We start from the raw sequence: 14,404 nt of genomic DNA on the forward strand, positions 1-14,404 counted from the left end.
AATTTTTAATTTAGAAATAAAATAAAATATTTAATATTTAGTATCCAATTTTTAACTATGTAATCTAATTAATTAATGAAGTTTTTATGTTTATATGTAATGAAGTTTTTATGTTTATATGTACCAAGACACCAAATGTTTCAAGCATAATTAAAAACCTTATTTTAAAAATATATTTAATAATTCAAGGTAAAAGGTAAATAATATATTTTTCAATAAAATTGTAGAAAATAATGACTAAACGCTTATACTTATCACTTAATATGGAGATTTTTATTTTTATTTTTTTAAGATTCTACTTTAAATACTTTACTTTTAAAATTAAAAGATAATATTATATTTGGTATTTATGCTTTATAAAATGTCTAATGTGGTACTTGTATTTTGTAAATGTCCAATGTGACATCGTAATTATCAATTTGTGTATTATTTAATAAATGTACTTTAAAAAATGTTTAATATGGTACTTGAACTATCAATTTGTGTATTATTATAATGGGAAAGGATTGTATGAAATAATGACACCACGTCATAGGTATCCTTTTTCCAATAGTTTTATACCACATCAAGATTTTCATCCTAAATTTCAACATTTTCATCCTAAACTAAATTTATCAATTTGTGTATTATTTAATACATGTACTTTCAATACTTGAACTATCAATGTGACATTATTCCAAAATTAAATTTATCAAACAATCTAATCATATTCCGTACTTACTTTTAAGAAATATACCAAACAAATTTTATAACTTAATCTTTTTTTTATCAATTAACACCTAAATTACTTTTATTTAAACTTAAGTTAAAAGAGATAACTTAAAAGGGTCGATATAACATTATTTCTCGTACCATACATAAGTTGTGAATTTAATCATTATATTTTAATTTGATCAAATTTAGTCCATATACTTTTCAATTGGTAAATCTTAATCCTATATTTTTTTTTGTGTGTGACTAATATGTAATAATAATAACCTGAACGACTTACGATATAATTATCGCATAATATTTTAAAATAACAAAATTTAACTTAATAAATTTTAACATTTACTTAATTAATTATGATTAAAATTTAAAAATTTAAAAATACAAAAATTAAAAATAACTAAATTAAATCTGCAACTTACACATAAATCATTCTCCTATATACACAATCCATTATTAAGAACTTGGAATTATATTGGTGTTGATTTGAAAGTTTCAAGTTTGAGCAAACTATTTTTCATGTGATAAAAGATTGAATCATAATGTGGATTCACGTTATGAATAATTGCCATTCCAAATAATTATTAATTAAATCAAAATATTCCACTCATATACCATATTATATGTCACATGTTAATAAAAAAAAATATTTGCTTTTGACAAATCACAAGAATTTAGCTACGAGAAGTTATCAAACTCAACCTATTAATCTATTATTATTATTTACTTAATCTAATGAATAGTTGACATGGATGAACATTACAATGGATCATCCAAAAATTTAAATCATATATGTGATGGTTTGATTGTTAAGGGTGTTTATTGCTTCGGATGTAACTTGAGTTTGAGTTACGCTAGTCGTATTTGTTATCCGAATTTAATCTTGTCATTGTAATTCACCAAAAATATTTTTTATTTTTAATAAAAATTATATTTTGTTAGATTGGCTAATGAATATTTTTTGATGATTTAAATTTTACAAAAGATATAAAAAGTTTGATTTTTATAAAAAAATCTATTGAAAAACATTATTGTTTAGAGAAAATATTTGATACACTACTAGTGAAGTTTTAGATTTAACAAGCAGTGGTTAAAAGTTAACAAGTGTCCTATAGGGGTATAATAAAATATTAAAAATAATTATTTTAGAAAAAAAGACACGTGATAATTTTTAAGACTACTTGTGAAATAAATAAAAAGTACAATATTTCTAGAGTACCAAATTGCATATTAAAATTAAAATTAAGTACCAAAAATATATTAACCCTTAATCTAATAATGGAAAATTATTTTCATTCATTCCTAATTTGTAAATGGTTGTTATGTTTTATCATACTAATTTAAATCATAATTAATATTTTTTAAGTCTACAATGAAGGGCAATTAATTTGGACGAGTTAATTTCTCTGTTTTATCAATCACAACCCTTTCTTTTTTTTTACTCCCAAAAGTTGGATACTCCTAACTTTGGTATAGTAATTTTCTTTTTCTTTTTCTTTTTTTTTATCCAATGAATTGTTTTTTTTAAATCCTTGTGAATTTGGCAATTTGAAGTATGATATAATGAATAAGTAATTTAATATAATACTTTTAATGAATATGAAAATCCGAAAATAGTATATAAATAAAATTCACTTGAATACTAACACAATAAAATTAACATATATATATCGATATTTTTTTATACAATACTCAAACTTATATATGCACACACTCCGCTACCATACAAGTGAACAAAGGCGAATCCAGGGGGCTTGGCAGGGCCCCGACCCCCCTTAAAATGAAAAGTTGTTGTTTTGGCTCTTTAGAAAATTTTAAAATTTTAAATTAGTAAAAGTAAAATTACACTTTGATCTCCCTAAAATTATGAAAACTTAATTTAATCCTTTAAAAATTATAAAAATATAGACTATTAAAAATTAAAATTTCATTTCGGCCCCCCTAAAAAAATTCCTGACTTCGCCCCTGCAAGTAAATTTGTAGATCAAACCTTGATCGATCTTAGACATGGATGAACCACTTCAACCAATGAACCTATTACTTGAGTTTTTTATGTTCATGTTATACATTTAGATTTTTACATATTCTAATAAATATATATATTGTTTATATTGACAAAATGGACAATTTTCTAACAATCCATGTATTTATGGGTTGAAATTCGTAAAGTAACTAAAGCCTATTTATAGACTGAAATTCGTAGCATATATGACTACAACAACCCTAGGATAATCAGAGTTTAAGTGGAAAACTAAAAATAGAGTTTAACTGTGAGAAGAAAACTGAAAAATTTGAGTTGCACATCACCACGTCATGACGTGGCATCAGGTCATCGGGACAAAAGAGGACTGCGTCGTCGAGATGAGGGCTTTCTTCTCGTTGTGACGTTGGCTACTCTTCAAGACAAAGAACACTTCCTCGTTGCGACGTCACACACTGTTTAGTCCAAAATGTGAGGCATAAATCCACAATATATGTAAAAAATATGTTTGTTATATGCCTTACCTTATCTATCTCACTTTAATAAAGTCGTGTCAAATATCTACCTCACCAAAGCTCATCTCCTCACTAATGATAGAAACCTTGCCATATACTATCCACTACTAGTAAAGTAGGTCGACTCATCATCACGCAGACATAAAAGTTTTTATTAGGAGACACACGACTTAGAAGCCGAAGCATAGGTGTCAACTAGACTACTCGACTCATCTCTTAAGAGTTGATGACTTGTCTAGGGAGCATGCATATATACTTTCCCACTTACCTAAAAGGGAGGACTTCATTCTTCTTCTTTTTTAGGCTCTCTACACATAAAGAGCTTCATGTGAACCTTCTTCAATAACCCCCTTCCCAAACCCTCCTCTCTTTCTTGCAGCCCTGCATCAAGAATTGGTGTAGTGAGCATTGACCTACACACCTAAAAACCTTCAAATCTTCAATGGCTAATCCTAATGAAACTATCCCTAACCACCAACCTTTGAACTAAGAGAATATTCCAATCACAATTAATTATCCTCTAGCTAGCAAACAATCTTACAATTTGCTACACTCGTCCCAATGAACTTTTCCATCACCAATGCCAAAAATTCGACTATACCCAACATCTGATGATCAAATCACGTTCTAAATCCAAATTTTAACTCCTAAAAAAATATTTGAACTTCATGAACAAATTAAAATGATGCAAGAAAAACTATAAAAATAATAGCAAAATCAAAAAATAACCCTACAAAACACCCAACTCATACAAGAACTACGAGCAACCTGAAATCTCTCTCAAAAGCAAACACCCCTAAGATAATGAATTAGTAGACTCATCTTGGCTATCGTCAAGTACATCTCGTGATAACCTTAAAATTTTGCCACAAACATTGCCTATGTCTTTTGAGAACCAAATAGAAGCCATTAAATAGTAACTACAAACACTATAAATGCACAAAGTTAGATGATGTAGAGTGAGCACTTCTTCAAATAATGCTTTGGCTCCAAATATTGCGATTGAACACTTACTACCTACATTTAGACCCCCCAAAAGAAAAGTATAACAACAACATAGACCTATATGACCACTTGTTGCATTACAACAATTATATGAATATTATGGGTGCCACTAACACCCTCAAATGCAAAGTATTTTTAATGACTCTTATAGATCATACAAGAACTTGGTATCAATCTCTATTAGTTGGGTCAATACACACTCTCGAGTAAGTTGCTTGTCAATTTATAGCAAATTTTCTAGCTAATTATGCAATCCTTAAAAACCTTGCAAATTTATGTTCTATTAGGGAGAATAGAAGCTAACCCTTTAAAGTATACATTTCACTTTTTCATTGCAACAATGATGAAAACCGGAGACCTAATTGATGAGTGGGCTATTCAAGCCTATATAACCAATGTAGAATACAATAATCTAAAATACGCTTTGACAAATAAAAAGCTTGATAAACTTTACAATTTATTTAAAACACCTAGTAGATAAGTAGAAACAAAAGAGATGGTTTGTTCAAACACACCAAGCTCACATCACGATTCAACTCAAAATAGATTTAATTGTCCAAAAGGGGTGTGCCTCCAAGAATTTTTGCCATATCCAAGCAAGCTACTAGTTTAAAGGTTCACATAGGGGGCAACGTGTCCCTTGGTTGTCTCAATTCATGAAAAATCATGCACCATGCCAACATACTTCATAGGCTAAACAAGTAGATAGAACGTATGGCAAGTTTAACTCTTACATTCCTTTAAATTCTTTGAAAGATTACACACTTTACTAGGTTAGTAGACGAGGGATTTTTGAACAACTATCTCCAACAATACCCAATCAATCAAGTCAACAACCGTCTAAGAATTATTAATTCCATAATTATGTCAAAGCATTAGATGGACAAATGTGTAATTAAAAGATATAATTAAAACACAAACTCATCAGACTTAAAAGGTCTTATTGGGTAACACATAATTCAAGAGTTAAATCCCAACACATGTGTCAACTAGGCCACATAACTCACTTTCTAAGAGTTGATGGGAAAACACTTATCCAAAAATATATATATATATATATACATATATACATTCCCACTTTTTAGGAAGAGTGAACTCTCTTTCTCTAATCTCTCCATACATAAAGAGCTCTGTGTGAACCTTCTTCAATAACCCTTCTCCTAACCTTACCTCAACAATGTTAGACCCCTAATATGGTAAATACAATATAATATAATAATGGTTTGTTTCTTTATAGCACTTTAATCAGCCAAGCATTGATCCACTACTAATTAATCAACTGGAAGCAGAAATGATCTTTATTCCTTGCTTATAGTTTGGAACCAAGAGTATATGTATATATATATATTAATCATAAAATCTTTTTTCTTTAATTAAAGTAATGTAATGTTTTTCGAAAGGGATAGCTTTCATGCTTTGACAAATACCTCATATAAAGAAGCAACATGCATCAAAATTCTTCTACAGATTGTACCCCAAAAAGCAGTATATTAAAAACAGAAGTTAGCAATAGCAAGTATTAATAGGGACCTACTAATAGGTGACTAGGAGTAGAGTGGACTTCTTCCCATGGGCCGCCTAGATACGTTGGCAGGGACTGGAGGGGAAATTTTATTTTAGTTTTTAATTTATAAAGTTTTTAAATTAATACATGATAAATTTGTATTTTAATTTTGAAAATTATAAATACATAAATTATTAAAATAATAAAATTATATTTTAATTCTCATAAAAATATATAATTTAATTTCAATCTTTCATAAAATTTTCTAACTTTACCTTTACTTCTTTCTTTAAACATCTAGATTGTGTTTCAATTTCGAAATAATTACTATTTAAAAATATTTAAATATTTTTATTAATCTCAAACTGCTAAATAGAAAAAGACACTTGTTAGTAAAACAAAAAGGAAAAAAATTCAGGGATCCCAATTGTCTCCCTAAAGCAACGTTGTTGTATGTTACTACGCTTCGCTTTCATTTGCCGGTTGTAGTATTAGCGTATGAATGTCGCTTTGGTACATGGAATTTAACTTTTTTCCAAAAGAGCTTAATAATTATTTGGCATTACTTCTTGTCTTTATTTGGCAAAATAGGATACCCGTTTTGAATTAAATAGATTAATAATATCAATTTTTTAACTTTTTTTCCATAAAATTATTTTTATTTTCATGATTATTTTAATTATTTAATAATATTTTAGTAATTTTTTATATTATTAATACATAATTTTAGTAATTTTTTACCCGAATTTGAATCTGAACCTAAAACATTAAACCCAGACTTGAAATCCAAAATTTTAAATTCTAAACTAAAACCAAAACCCTAAATTCTAAATGACAAACTCAAACCATGATTCAAGTTTGAATTTAGGATCTGGATTAAGATTTAGGGTTTAAAATTCATAATTTAGAATTTAAATTTTAAAATAAAAAATTATTAAAATTATGTATCAATAATATGAAAAAATTATTAAAATATTATTATTTAATTAAAATTAATAATGGATGATATAGTAAGAAGAGTGCATAAAATAATTTCATTCTTATTAGTAAATTCAATAAAAATTAATTTTATTAATAACTTTTTTACAACAAAAAAGCTCAAATAACTTTCTTACAATAAAATTTTTGGCAGCTGTTAGAAAAAAAAACATGTTTAAGAAACATAATAAGTATTGTTTTCAATCTCAAGACTCAAAGTAACGATTAAACAACAGTGAAATTTAACCTAAATTTACTTCTCCTTCAAGCATAAACATAAAAAACCATCAGCCCTGTCAACGTGTTACCAGCTAAGAACAAGCAAAACCCAATCTGTTTTTGGGAATCTGCAGAGGAAAGCAAAAGAGGGTGGCATAGGATTTTGTCTAATATTATGTCTGAAACTCTAATGAAAGACCTCCATTGGAGAGTGCTTCCAACGCGCCTAAACAAAAAAAAATACACAATATCTAATGCCAAAACCAGTTGAGTTGCAGTTTGTAGTAATTGAAGTACAGAAAACCAACAAGGAAGACCCAAAGTGTGTTTTAAATGCAGTTTTGCAAAGACAAAAAGGAAAAAGAAAAAAAACAGAACAGCAAACAATAACAACAAATGACCTCGCATACGCAAAAATAAAAAATAAAAAAATCACAATTAAAAATTTACATTCAACTCCTCGAAAAACTTCTCTATTTTCACAAATTTTCATTGGGACTCGTGCAAATCTATAAACTTTCACTTTCTTTTACTCCCTGTAGTTTTGTATTTTCCAAGTTGCATTATACACCCAGAAACGAACCTTGTTTTCCTTAAACCCTCTCTTTATTTTCAATATCAATAAATATATATACATTCACAAAAGCTGCATTTTCTTTTACTTAAAAAACTCTTGTCTTTGTCTTTTTCTCTCAAAAAAATTTAGGGTTTAAAATCTGCTGTGCTACAATGTCTCAAGCAGGTCACTTTGGCCGTGGTAGTTTGCTCATGCCACTACATTTTCCGGGGATATTGTTTTTGCCCACAAGGTTCCCCCTTTCTTCCTTTTTTTTTTCCATCATTTTAAGGTGCTATTTTGCTATGCTAAAGTCTGGGGCTTGATTTTTTGGGGGGGGAATTTTTTTTATAGATTTTTTTTTTATTTTTTTTAAAAGAATGTTTGGGGTTTATTAAAATTTAGGCATTTTTTTACTATGCTATATAAAGTGTGGTTTTTTAGCTTAGTTTATTACAATGTTGTCTGATACTGCAATTTTGCTTGCTTTTGTACTATTCCCAGAAAAAAAATGGGGGCTTGTTGTTGCTTTTGCTTCTGTTGCTGTTGGAATGTTTGGTTGCTTGTTCTATATATATTATGGTGTTTGATTTAGATTGTATGAGTAAAAATGTAGGACGCTTAAGGATTTGAATGTAAATAATTATTAGAAGCTGTGGTGTCAAGGTCTCTTCTGCAATTGATTGGAATAGTTTTAAAGAGTTTAAATCTCACTGATAGGCAGATATTGCAAATATTCATAATGTGCTTGCTTATACTAAGGTCTCTAGTTGCAATTTGTTGGACTATTTGGAATTTCGTATTGATGGACTAGATAATAACATGTGCTTTTCAGATTCGACTTATATAATATCCCGTGTTAACGATGTATATGAATGATGTTGATTTCATAGTGTTTTCGGTGCCTTCCGAGTCTTACCTGAAGTTGTAGTTTAGATTCTCGGGATAAACCGTGCCTATGCCTCGATATACATTTGCATTAGCTAAACAATACCATATAGTAACCTTCCGTAGGTCCGGGAAACCATGAATCTATGTAGATCTTGGTGTGCATAAAAGTTTGTGGGGTTGAAATTTTCATCGACAAGTTGGGATGATTGTATGATGTATGCGGGGGGTTTAATGAATCGAATCGGTGGAAAAAGATTTGAAGTAGACCAGAAGTGGGAATGTTTAAAAGAAAAAGGGGGCACCACCACAATAATATGTTATTCATAATGACTGTATCTAAAGTTCTTGCATCATAATTTTCATTCTCCTTTTTCTCTATCAAAACTTTTTCCTCCACCATTAAAAGTTTCAATCATACCGGCTTTCCAATTTTGAATCTCCTTGAGTTTGGCATGCTTTTGTTTCGTACCCCACCCTGGCTAAGTAACTTATTAACTTGTGAGCCAGACGGTCAAGCCGGATGCTCTTGTCTCATACTCTTTTGCTTTTGCTTCATATCGGTGAGAGTATGCAGCAAAGAGTGATGATCATTGTAGGTTCTGCAGACTGCACTTTAGTACATGCCTTGTCGTGTAACCCGGAAATATGGCTATACATTCGGTCTTTGATGAAGTTGCATAAGTTTGGTTACGATTGTTTTCTGGTTTTGAAATGATAGGTCGACAGACAATGCAACCGGTGCTTGCTGGAGGGATTCTGCTGTATTCCGACATTAGTTGCGAAAGACCCGTCTTTGTAACGAGTTGGTGGAAATCAGGGATTGAAATACAAGTTTGGAAATAGGGAATGAAGCAATTGGTCCGTGTAGCAGATAGGTTAAAATTTATTGTAAATTTACCCATCTATTTTTGAATTATTTAGATGATAGAACTATGGTTCAGCTTTTATTTCTTCAGGTTTTTTCTTTTACTGCCATTAAACTATTGATCAGAGATTGCGTTTGCTCCCTTTGCATTTTATTGATAAAGTGATGGCTTGGATTTTTTTTTGGTGAATTACAAGAGGGCAAAGCCCTAACAATAACGCGATTAGCGCGACTCAAAACAAAGTCACATTTGAATCGGTGAACACTCTATCCGTCAATAGCTTGGATTCGTTTTTAAGGCATTTAGTTGACATATTTTTACCCTTAAATTTGGGCTTCCAATAACATCTCTAATTTGGATAAATTAATAATATTATAAAAATGCACTAATATTTATTTTCCAAATAAAAAATAAAATGATTGAATTCCAAATTTAAACCATAAACAGGACAAATTTACAATAGTAATAGACAAAATTAAATCCTAGATTGAAGCAACATTCTTGGGCGGTTAAAGGAACCTAGAGCGCCTACACTCGCGGGGACGACCATGAGGAAATCGCTTCAAATCAGCACAATAATTGTAAACCATGTGGTATTTCTGTGCCCATCGGAGCCATCTTCTTCCAGTAGCATCCAGTGCCTGAGTTCGCCAAACATCGGTTCCGACGGAGTTCCATGAGCAGGCATTAAAATTCCTATAATACGCCTTGAAAGGAGCTTTCGACCAATCGGTTTTCACCAGCCCGCCTCTTGTCGCCCATTCATCTGCATCCCACAGGCTTGAGTATACCTTCATCGGCTGGTTTTTGGGGAAGGGAACTCCAATGGATTCTTCATTGTTGAATACTCTGATCGGAATGTTGTCCACAATGAAACTGGTGAGTTGAAAAAAAAAAAAAAAGAGTTAGTTCATCTTTTTCAGAGATTTTAGACTTCGAAAGAGGCATATTTTTGGGTATATTATGGTTTTAGTCTTTTCACTATGTTGAGATTTAATCTCTCTATTTTGATTTAGTATAATTTAGTCCATCCTTGTTAAATGATGGTTGCTACCGTTTAAAATGATGTGAATTTTTTCTTAAATGGTCATAAGCATTTGGCTAATTTTGTTATTAGTTGAACATGATCTATTAGAGTTCAACGTGGTGGCGAGAGGTGGTGGTATTAAGTTTTGGGATCTAATTAAATTTTTTTAAAATTTTGGGATTTAATGAGAATTTTGAAATATATAATGGTTTAATTAAAATTTTCAAAACATTTGTAGGGCTTAGTTAGAATTTTTTAAAAATTAAGGATTTAAGTAAAATTTTCAATAAAAATAAAAGACTTAATGGCAAATTTCTAAATTTTTTAGCCTCTTAAGTTCTGCTCCCCGATACTACATGACTTTTGACTATGTGACTAAAAAGCAATTAATAGTGTTATTAATTTGAACTTGAGTACCAAATTATATCAAAATAAATTGAATGACTGAATCTCAAAACTTAGCATAGTGGAGGGACTGAAACCAAATTAGACCAGCATTTTAATCTTACGTAATGCGTTGCGGGCTCCAGATAATTGAATAGGTGTGGAAATTCTTTGTTGGGTCGAACCATAGGTAGAATTGTTGTTCCCTGTCACCTTTACCTTGGGAGTAGACATTAGTGTGCACAATGTATGGGTCTCCACTTAAGTTACCTAAGAATTCAAAGTCTATCTCATCGTGGTTTGGCCCTTCTGAAGACAGCTGCAACCAAAATTAGACATTACAAAACATGGTTTCCTACACTTGCAAAAAAAATAGATAGTTCATGTGTTTTAAATATGTTTAAGTATAGATTAGAGTTTGCATGCAACATTTAAGCTAATATCTAGGCTGATAGAATGACCTGATTGATACAATATTAGTATTTTTGAAGATTCAATTAAAATATTTTAATATTAGAGATCAATTTAGAATCCATATCACAATTTGGGGACGTCTGGTGCAATTAATTCAAAAAAATTAGACAAAGAGCTTACATAGAAAGCAGTAACAGTGCCGGCAGAGTTGCCAGAGACAAGCTTGATTTGCATGTCGATTCTTCCAAACAAGTACTCTCTTTTAGACCTGAAACCTGAACCAGAGGCCTTATCGAGACTAAGTGTAAGAAGCCTCCCACCACTGAGTATCTCAGCACGTTTGTCACCCCATGTCAGATCAAACTCTTGGTAAAAATCACCAGCTGATGCAGCCAAGAAACAACTAAAAACAATGGAAACCAAAAGCAACACTGAAAACCATGAAGTTGCCATCTATATTAAAGAGAGAAAGGATTGTAATTTTTGAATTTGCTAGGAGCCCTTTACTTCCTTTATATAGGTAATCACAAGAGGGACCATAAAATAATTAGATATATATGTAGGATGCGTGACCAAGAACCAACTACAGAGCAAATATAGCTGGAAAGGACTGTGCACTAGCTACAAATCTTTGTTTGAAAGCTGAGTATATGTGGTTGCGTTATTAGACACAACTTTATTTACAAAGGGACCAGCCCTCACCAAATAGGAATACATGCAAACGTGCCTATCTATGCAATTTTATAAAAAAACCAGGCTTGGTTTACTGTTTAGTAGTGAAGCAAGATGATAGCTTGTATCAGTAACAAGAGTGGCTTGTGGTGGTATTTGGGTTAATAATGTCCTGTTGGAGGGATCGACATTGCTTGGGGTTATAAAAAGGAGGGTGATGTTAAAAGAAGGAAAAAGAATGCTTGAGAACTTGGTAAAGAAAAAAAGGTTGTATGTGGGGATTTACACACGTGAACTGAGTTGTTTTTTTGTTTTAGTGGATTCGTTCTCCTTTTTAGAAACCATTGCTCACTGCCAGTTAGATGATACCTTTCTCTTCTTCTTTAATATTGCTTTAGTAAGGTTATAGAGATATAATGAACTCGAAAAACGCGGATTTTGATAATCATGTTAAGCATTCAACGTAAATTTGATCAATTAACCACCCTGGTTATAGGTGTTTTTATTCTAAGATAACCATTTCAATCCATTCTTCAGCTAATGTTTTTCAATTTTCATGTTCTTCATTGCTTTTAATTCTCATGAAATCAAGGTAAGCCTTGCCATCTAGTTTCCTTGCAAAGAATTCCTTCAAGTACTTCTCCAAAGGGATTCGTTGAAAAATTGCAGGGTTATTTGGACCGAGAAGGCTAAGTGCAGGGCCTAATTCCGAGTCTAACTTGGAGTTATAAAACGTTGCGATTGATAGCCTCTGTTTGGTTGAGTTTACAACCGCTCTATGCTCGATGCTACGGTATATCCCATTGCTCAAAATCTGCAGACCAAACACACAAAATACAATCATCATTGTTAGAAAATGACTCAATTGGAGCAATTGCAATATATATGCAAATAAACCTCCATGATGTCTCCAATGTTAACCACAAAAGCATTGGGAAGTGGCATAATGGGAACCCATTTCCCATCTTTTCGAACTTGCAGGCCATCGGTTTCGTCAAGCTGGAAGAGGATCGTCAAAGCATCGGCATCGGAATGGGGACTGAAACCAATGACCATATCAGGTTCAGGGCATGGTGGATAGTAATTCATTCTCATTGCTTGCACCCCATCATTGAACAGCACTTTTATTTCATCAGCATCCATATTTAAGGCCTTAGCCATGTAACCTAATATCCTCATAGCTAGATTTTTCACTTGAACAGAATACACTTCTAGGGTCTCTCTGCATCAAAATCATTGAAAGAAAACACTGTAAATCGAAGTCTCAAATTCCAAAGTTGAAAATAACCACGGGAGAGATACCTTAACTTAAAGGGGAGTTTTTCAAATACGTCAACGTTCCTAAGATTGTATGGCAGTGTGGTTATATAGAACATATCAGACCAATCTAGCTTCTGATCTTGTGAAACTACAAAAGCTTGACCAAACCCTTCATGGTTATCTGGTTTTTGCCATAAAAGCTTCTTATCTTCATGTGGTAGTTTGAAGAAATTCACAATCTCCAACTTGAATTCATCCAACAATGATATACTAACACCATGATTCACTACCTATTATTTGCAAAAGAACTTGTTTTAACAATTTCAACCAAAATACCAACAAGGTAATAAGGCATATACCTGGAAGAAACCCCAGTGCCTGCAAGCAGCGTGTAGGGTTTGAAGTTCAGAGTCAACGAAATCCCCAGCAGCTAGTTTGTGAAGATCGATGATGGGGACAGATGGAAGGTGATGATTGGGGGAGATGGAGTGAAGTTCTTCATGCATTCGCAGGTACCTAGCTGGGATTTTGGTGAGGGGGTACTTGGCCAACTCTTGAACACTGGGAACTATCATGGATTTCCCAAGGTTGACAAATTCTGTATCCATAAGTGCTTAAGTCTTAGGATTGGCAAAGTGCTTTCAAGTTTTCATGAAAATGAACCATAAAAAAAGAGTTGGAATTTTATCTCTTTGGAGGCGGCTGCATTATTATATAAAATAAAAATAAAAATTCAGCTCTTGATAGTGAGAGAATCAAATTGCATTAATTTCAGAAATCCTGTAGAATTGGGAGTGAGAAATGGTAAAGCAGTGGACTTTTTTTTCGAGCTTGAATTTTAATTCTGAAGTTATTACAACAGAATTTATTTTATCTAAAATTTGTTATTAAAGTTTTTTTTTATCCTCTAATAAAAGAATAGAGGTGAAATTGAATGAATATGTAAAGTTTGAGAGATAACCTTGTTATTATACCTTAAATATAAATACTAAATTTTAACTGATAGGCTATTTTACTCCTTGGTCAACATACAGGGGTTAATTTGTCCTTTTATTCAATAGAATGATTAAAATGTTATCCAATATATAGTATAGGGGTTTTGTGACACTTTTACCACTACTTTGATAATATGTACACTCAAAAAGATAAAATTAAATAATTGAGTGATAATTTTGTAACTTTTATAACTAGATATAAAAAATATTAATAATTAAGTGATCGTGTTGTAACTTTTCAATTGATTTTTTTAATTTCACAAATAATTCATGATAATTCTATTCAGATCAATACAAATTTCAATTTTTTTAATCTTAATTTTGAGTTTTGAGTTTTTGACTTATTTTATTAAAATAAGTTTTGTTATGTGACTTTTAAATATTATTTGATAAAATTTTAATTTTTTCTATAAATATTATTTGAGATAT

At 31.1% G+C, this 14,404-nt stretch overlaps 2 protein-coding genes and 1 long non-coding RNA gene across 3 annotated transcripts; 1 reads left to right on the forward strand and 2 right to left on the reverse strand.

Moving 5' to 3' along the window:
* The first annotated feature begins 6,846 nt into the window (after positions 1-6,846).
* On the forward strand, positions 6,847-9,384 carry LOC108488544 (uncharacterized). The gene is made up of 2 exons (XR_001871777.2): positions 6,847-7,719; positions 9,076-9,384. It is a non-coding gene; the product is annotated as an uncharacterized LOC108488544 (long non-coding RNA).
* Positions 9,385-9,614: 230 nt separating this feature from the next.
* LOC108488387 (xyloglucan endotransglucosylase protein 1-like) lies at positions 9,615-11,571 on the reverse strand. Its single transcript, XM_017792664.2, has 3 exons — positions 11,229-11,571; positions 10,760-10,953; positions 9,615-10,099 (listed from the first exon to the last, which is right to left on the reverse strand). The coding sequence occupies exons 1-3, from the start codon at positions 11,499-11,501 to the stop codon at positions 9,733-9,735; spliced, it is 834 nt and encodes a 277-aa protein (XP_017648153.1). The 5' UTR covers positions 11,502-11,571; the 3' UTR covers positions 9,615-9,732.
* A 585-nt stretch (positions 11,572-12,156) lies between these two features.
* LOC108488611 (protein SRG1-like) lies at positions 12,157-13,725 on the reverse strand. The gene is made up of 4 exons (XM_017792899.2): positions 13,340-13,725; positions 13,023-13,270; positions 12,618-12,942; positions 12,157-12,534 (listed from the first exon to the last, which is right to left on the reverse strand). The coding sequence occupies exons 1-4, from the start codon at positions 13,586-13,588 to the stop codon at positions 12,268-12,270; spliced, it is 1,089 nt and encodes a 362-aa protein (XP_017648388.1). The 5' UTR covers positions 13,589-13,725; the 3' UTR covers positions 12,157-12,267.
* Positions 13,726-14,404: the final 679 nt, after the last annotated feature.

Source organism: Gossypium arboreum, chromosome 10, assembly GCF_025698485.1.
Source record: "Gossypium arboreum isolate Shixiya-1 chromosome 10, ASM2569848v2, whole genome shotgun sequence".
NCBI classification, from domain to species: domain Eukaryota; kingdom Viridiplantae; phylum Streptophyta; class Magnoliopsida; order Malvales; family Malvaceae; genus Gossypium; species Gossypium arboreum.

What these genes read in the sequence shown, in the direction of transcription:
- LOC108488387 (XM_017792664.2), bottom strand. Translation starts at nt 11,501, where the DNA reads ATGGCAACTTCATGGTTTTCAGTGTTGCTTTTGGTTTCCATTGTTTTT. An exon ending in GCACTGTTACTGCTTTCTAT is followed by an intron (nt 10,954 to 11,228) that starts GTAAGCTCTTTG and finishes TTTTGGTTGCAG; the next exon opens with CTGTCTTCAGAAGGGCCAAA. An exon ending in TGGAGCCCGCAACGCATTAC is followed by an intron (nt 10,100 to 10,759) that starts GTAAGATTAAAA and finishes TCAACTCACCAG; the next exon opens with TTTCATTGTGGACAACATTC.
- LOC108488611 (XM_017792899.2), bottom strand. Translation starts at nt 13,588, where the DNA reads ATGGATACAGAATTTGTCAACCTTGGGAAATCCATGATAGTTCCCAGT. An exon ending in AAACTCCCCTTTAAGTTAAG is followed by an intron (nt 12,943 to 13,022) that starts GTATCTCTCCCG and finishes ATTTTGATGCAG; the next exon opens with AGAGACCCTAGAAGTGTATT. An exon ending in ACATTGGAGACATCATGGAG is followed by an intron (nt 12,535 to 12,617) that starts GTTTATTTGCAT and finishes TTTGGTCTGCAG; the next exon opens with ATTTTGAGCAATGGGATATA.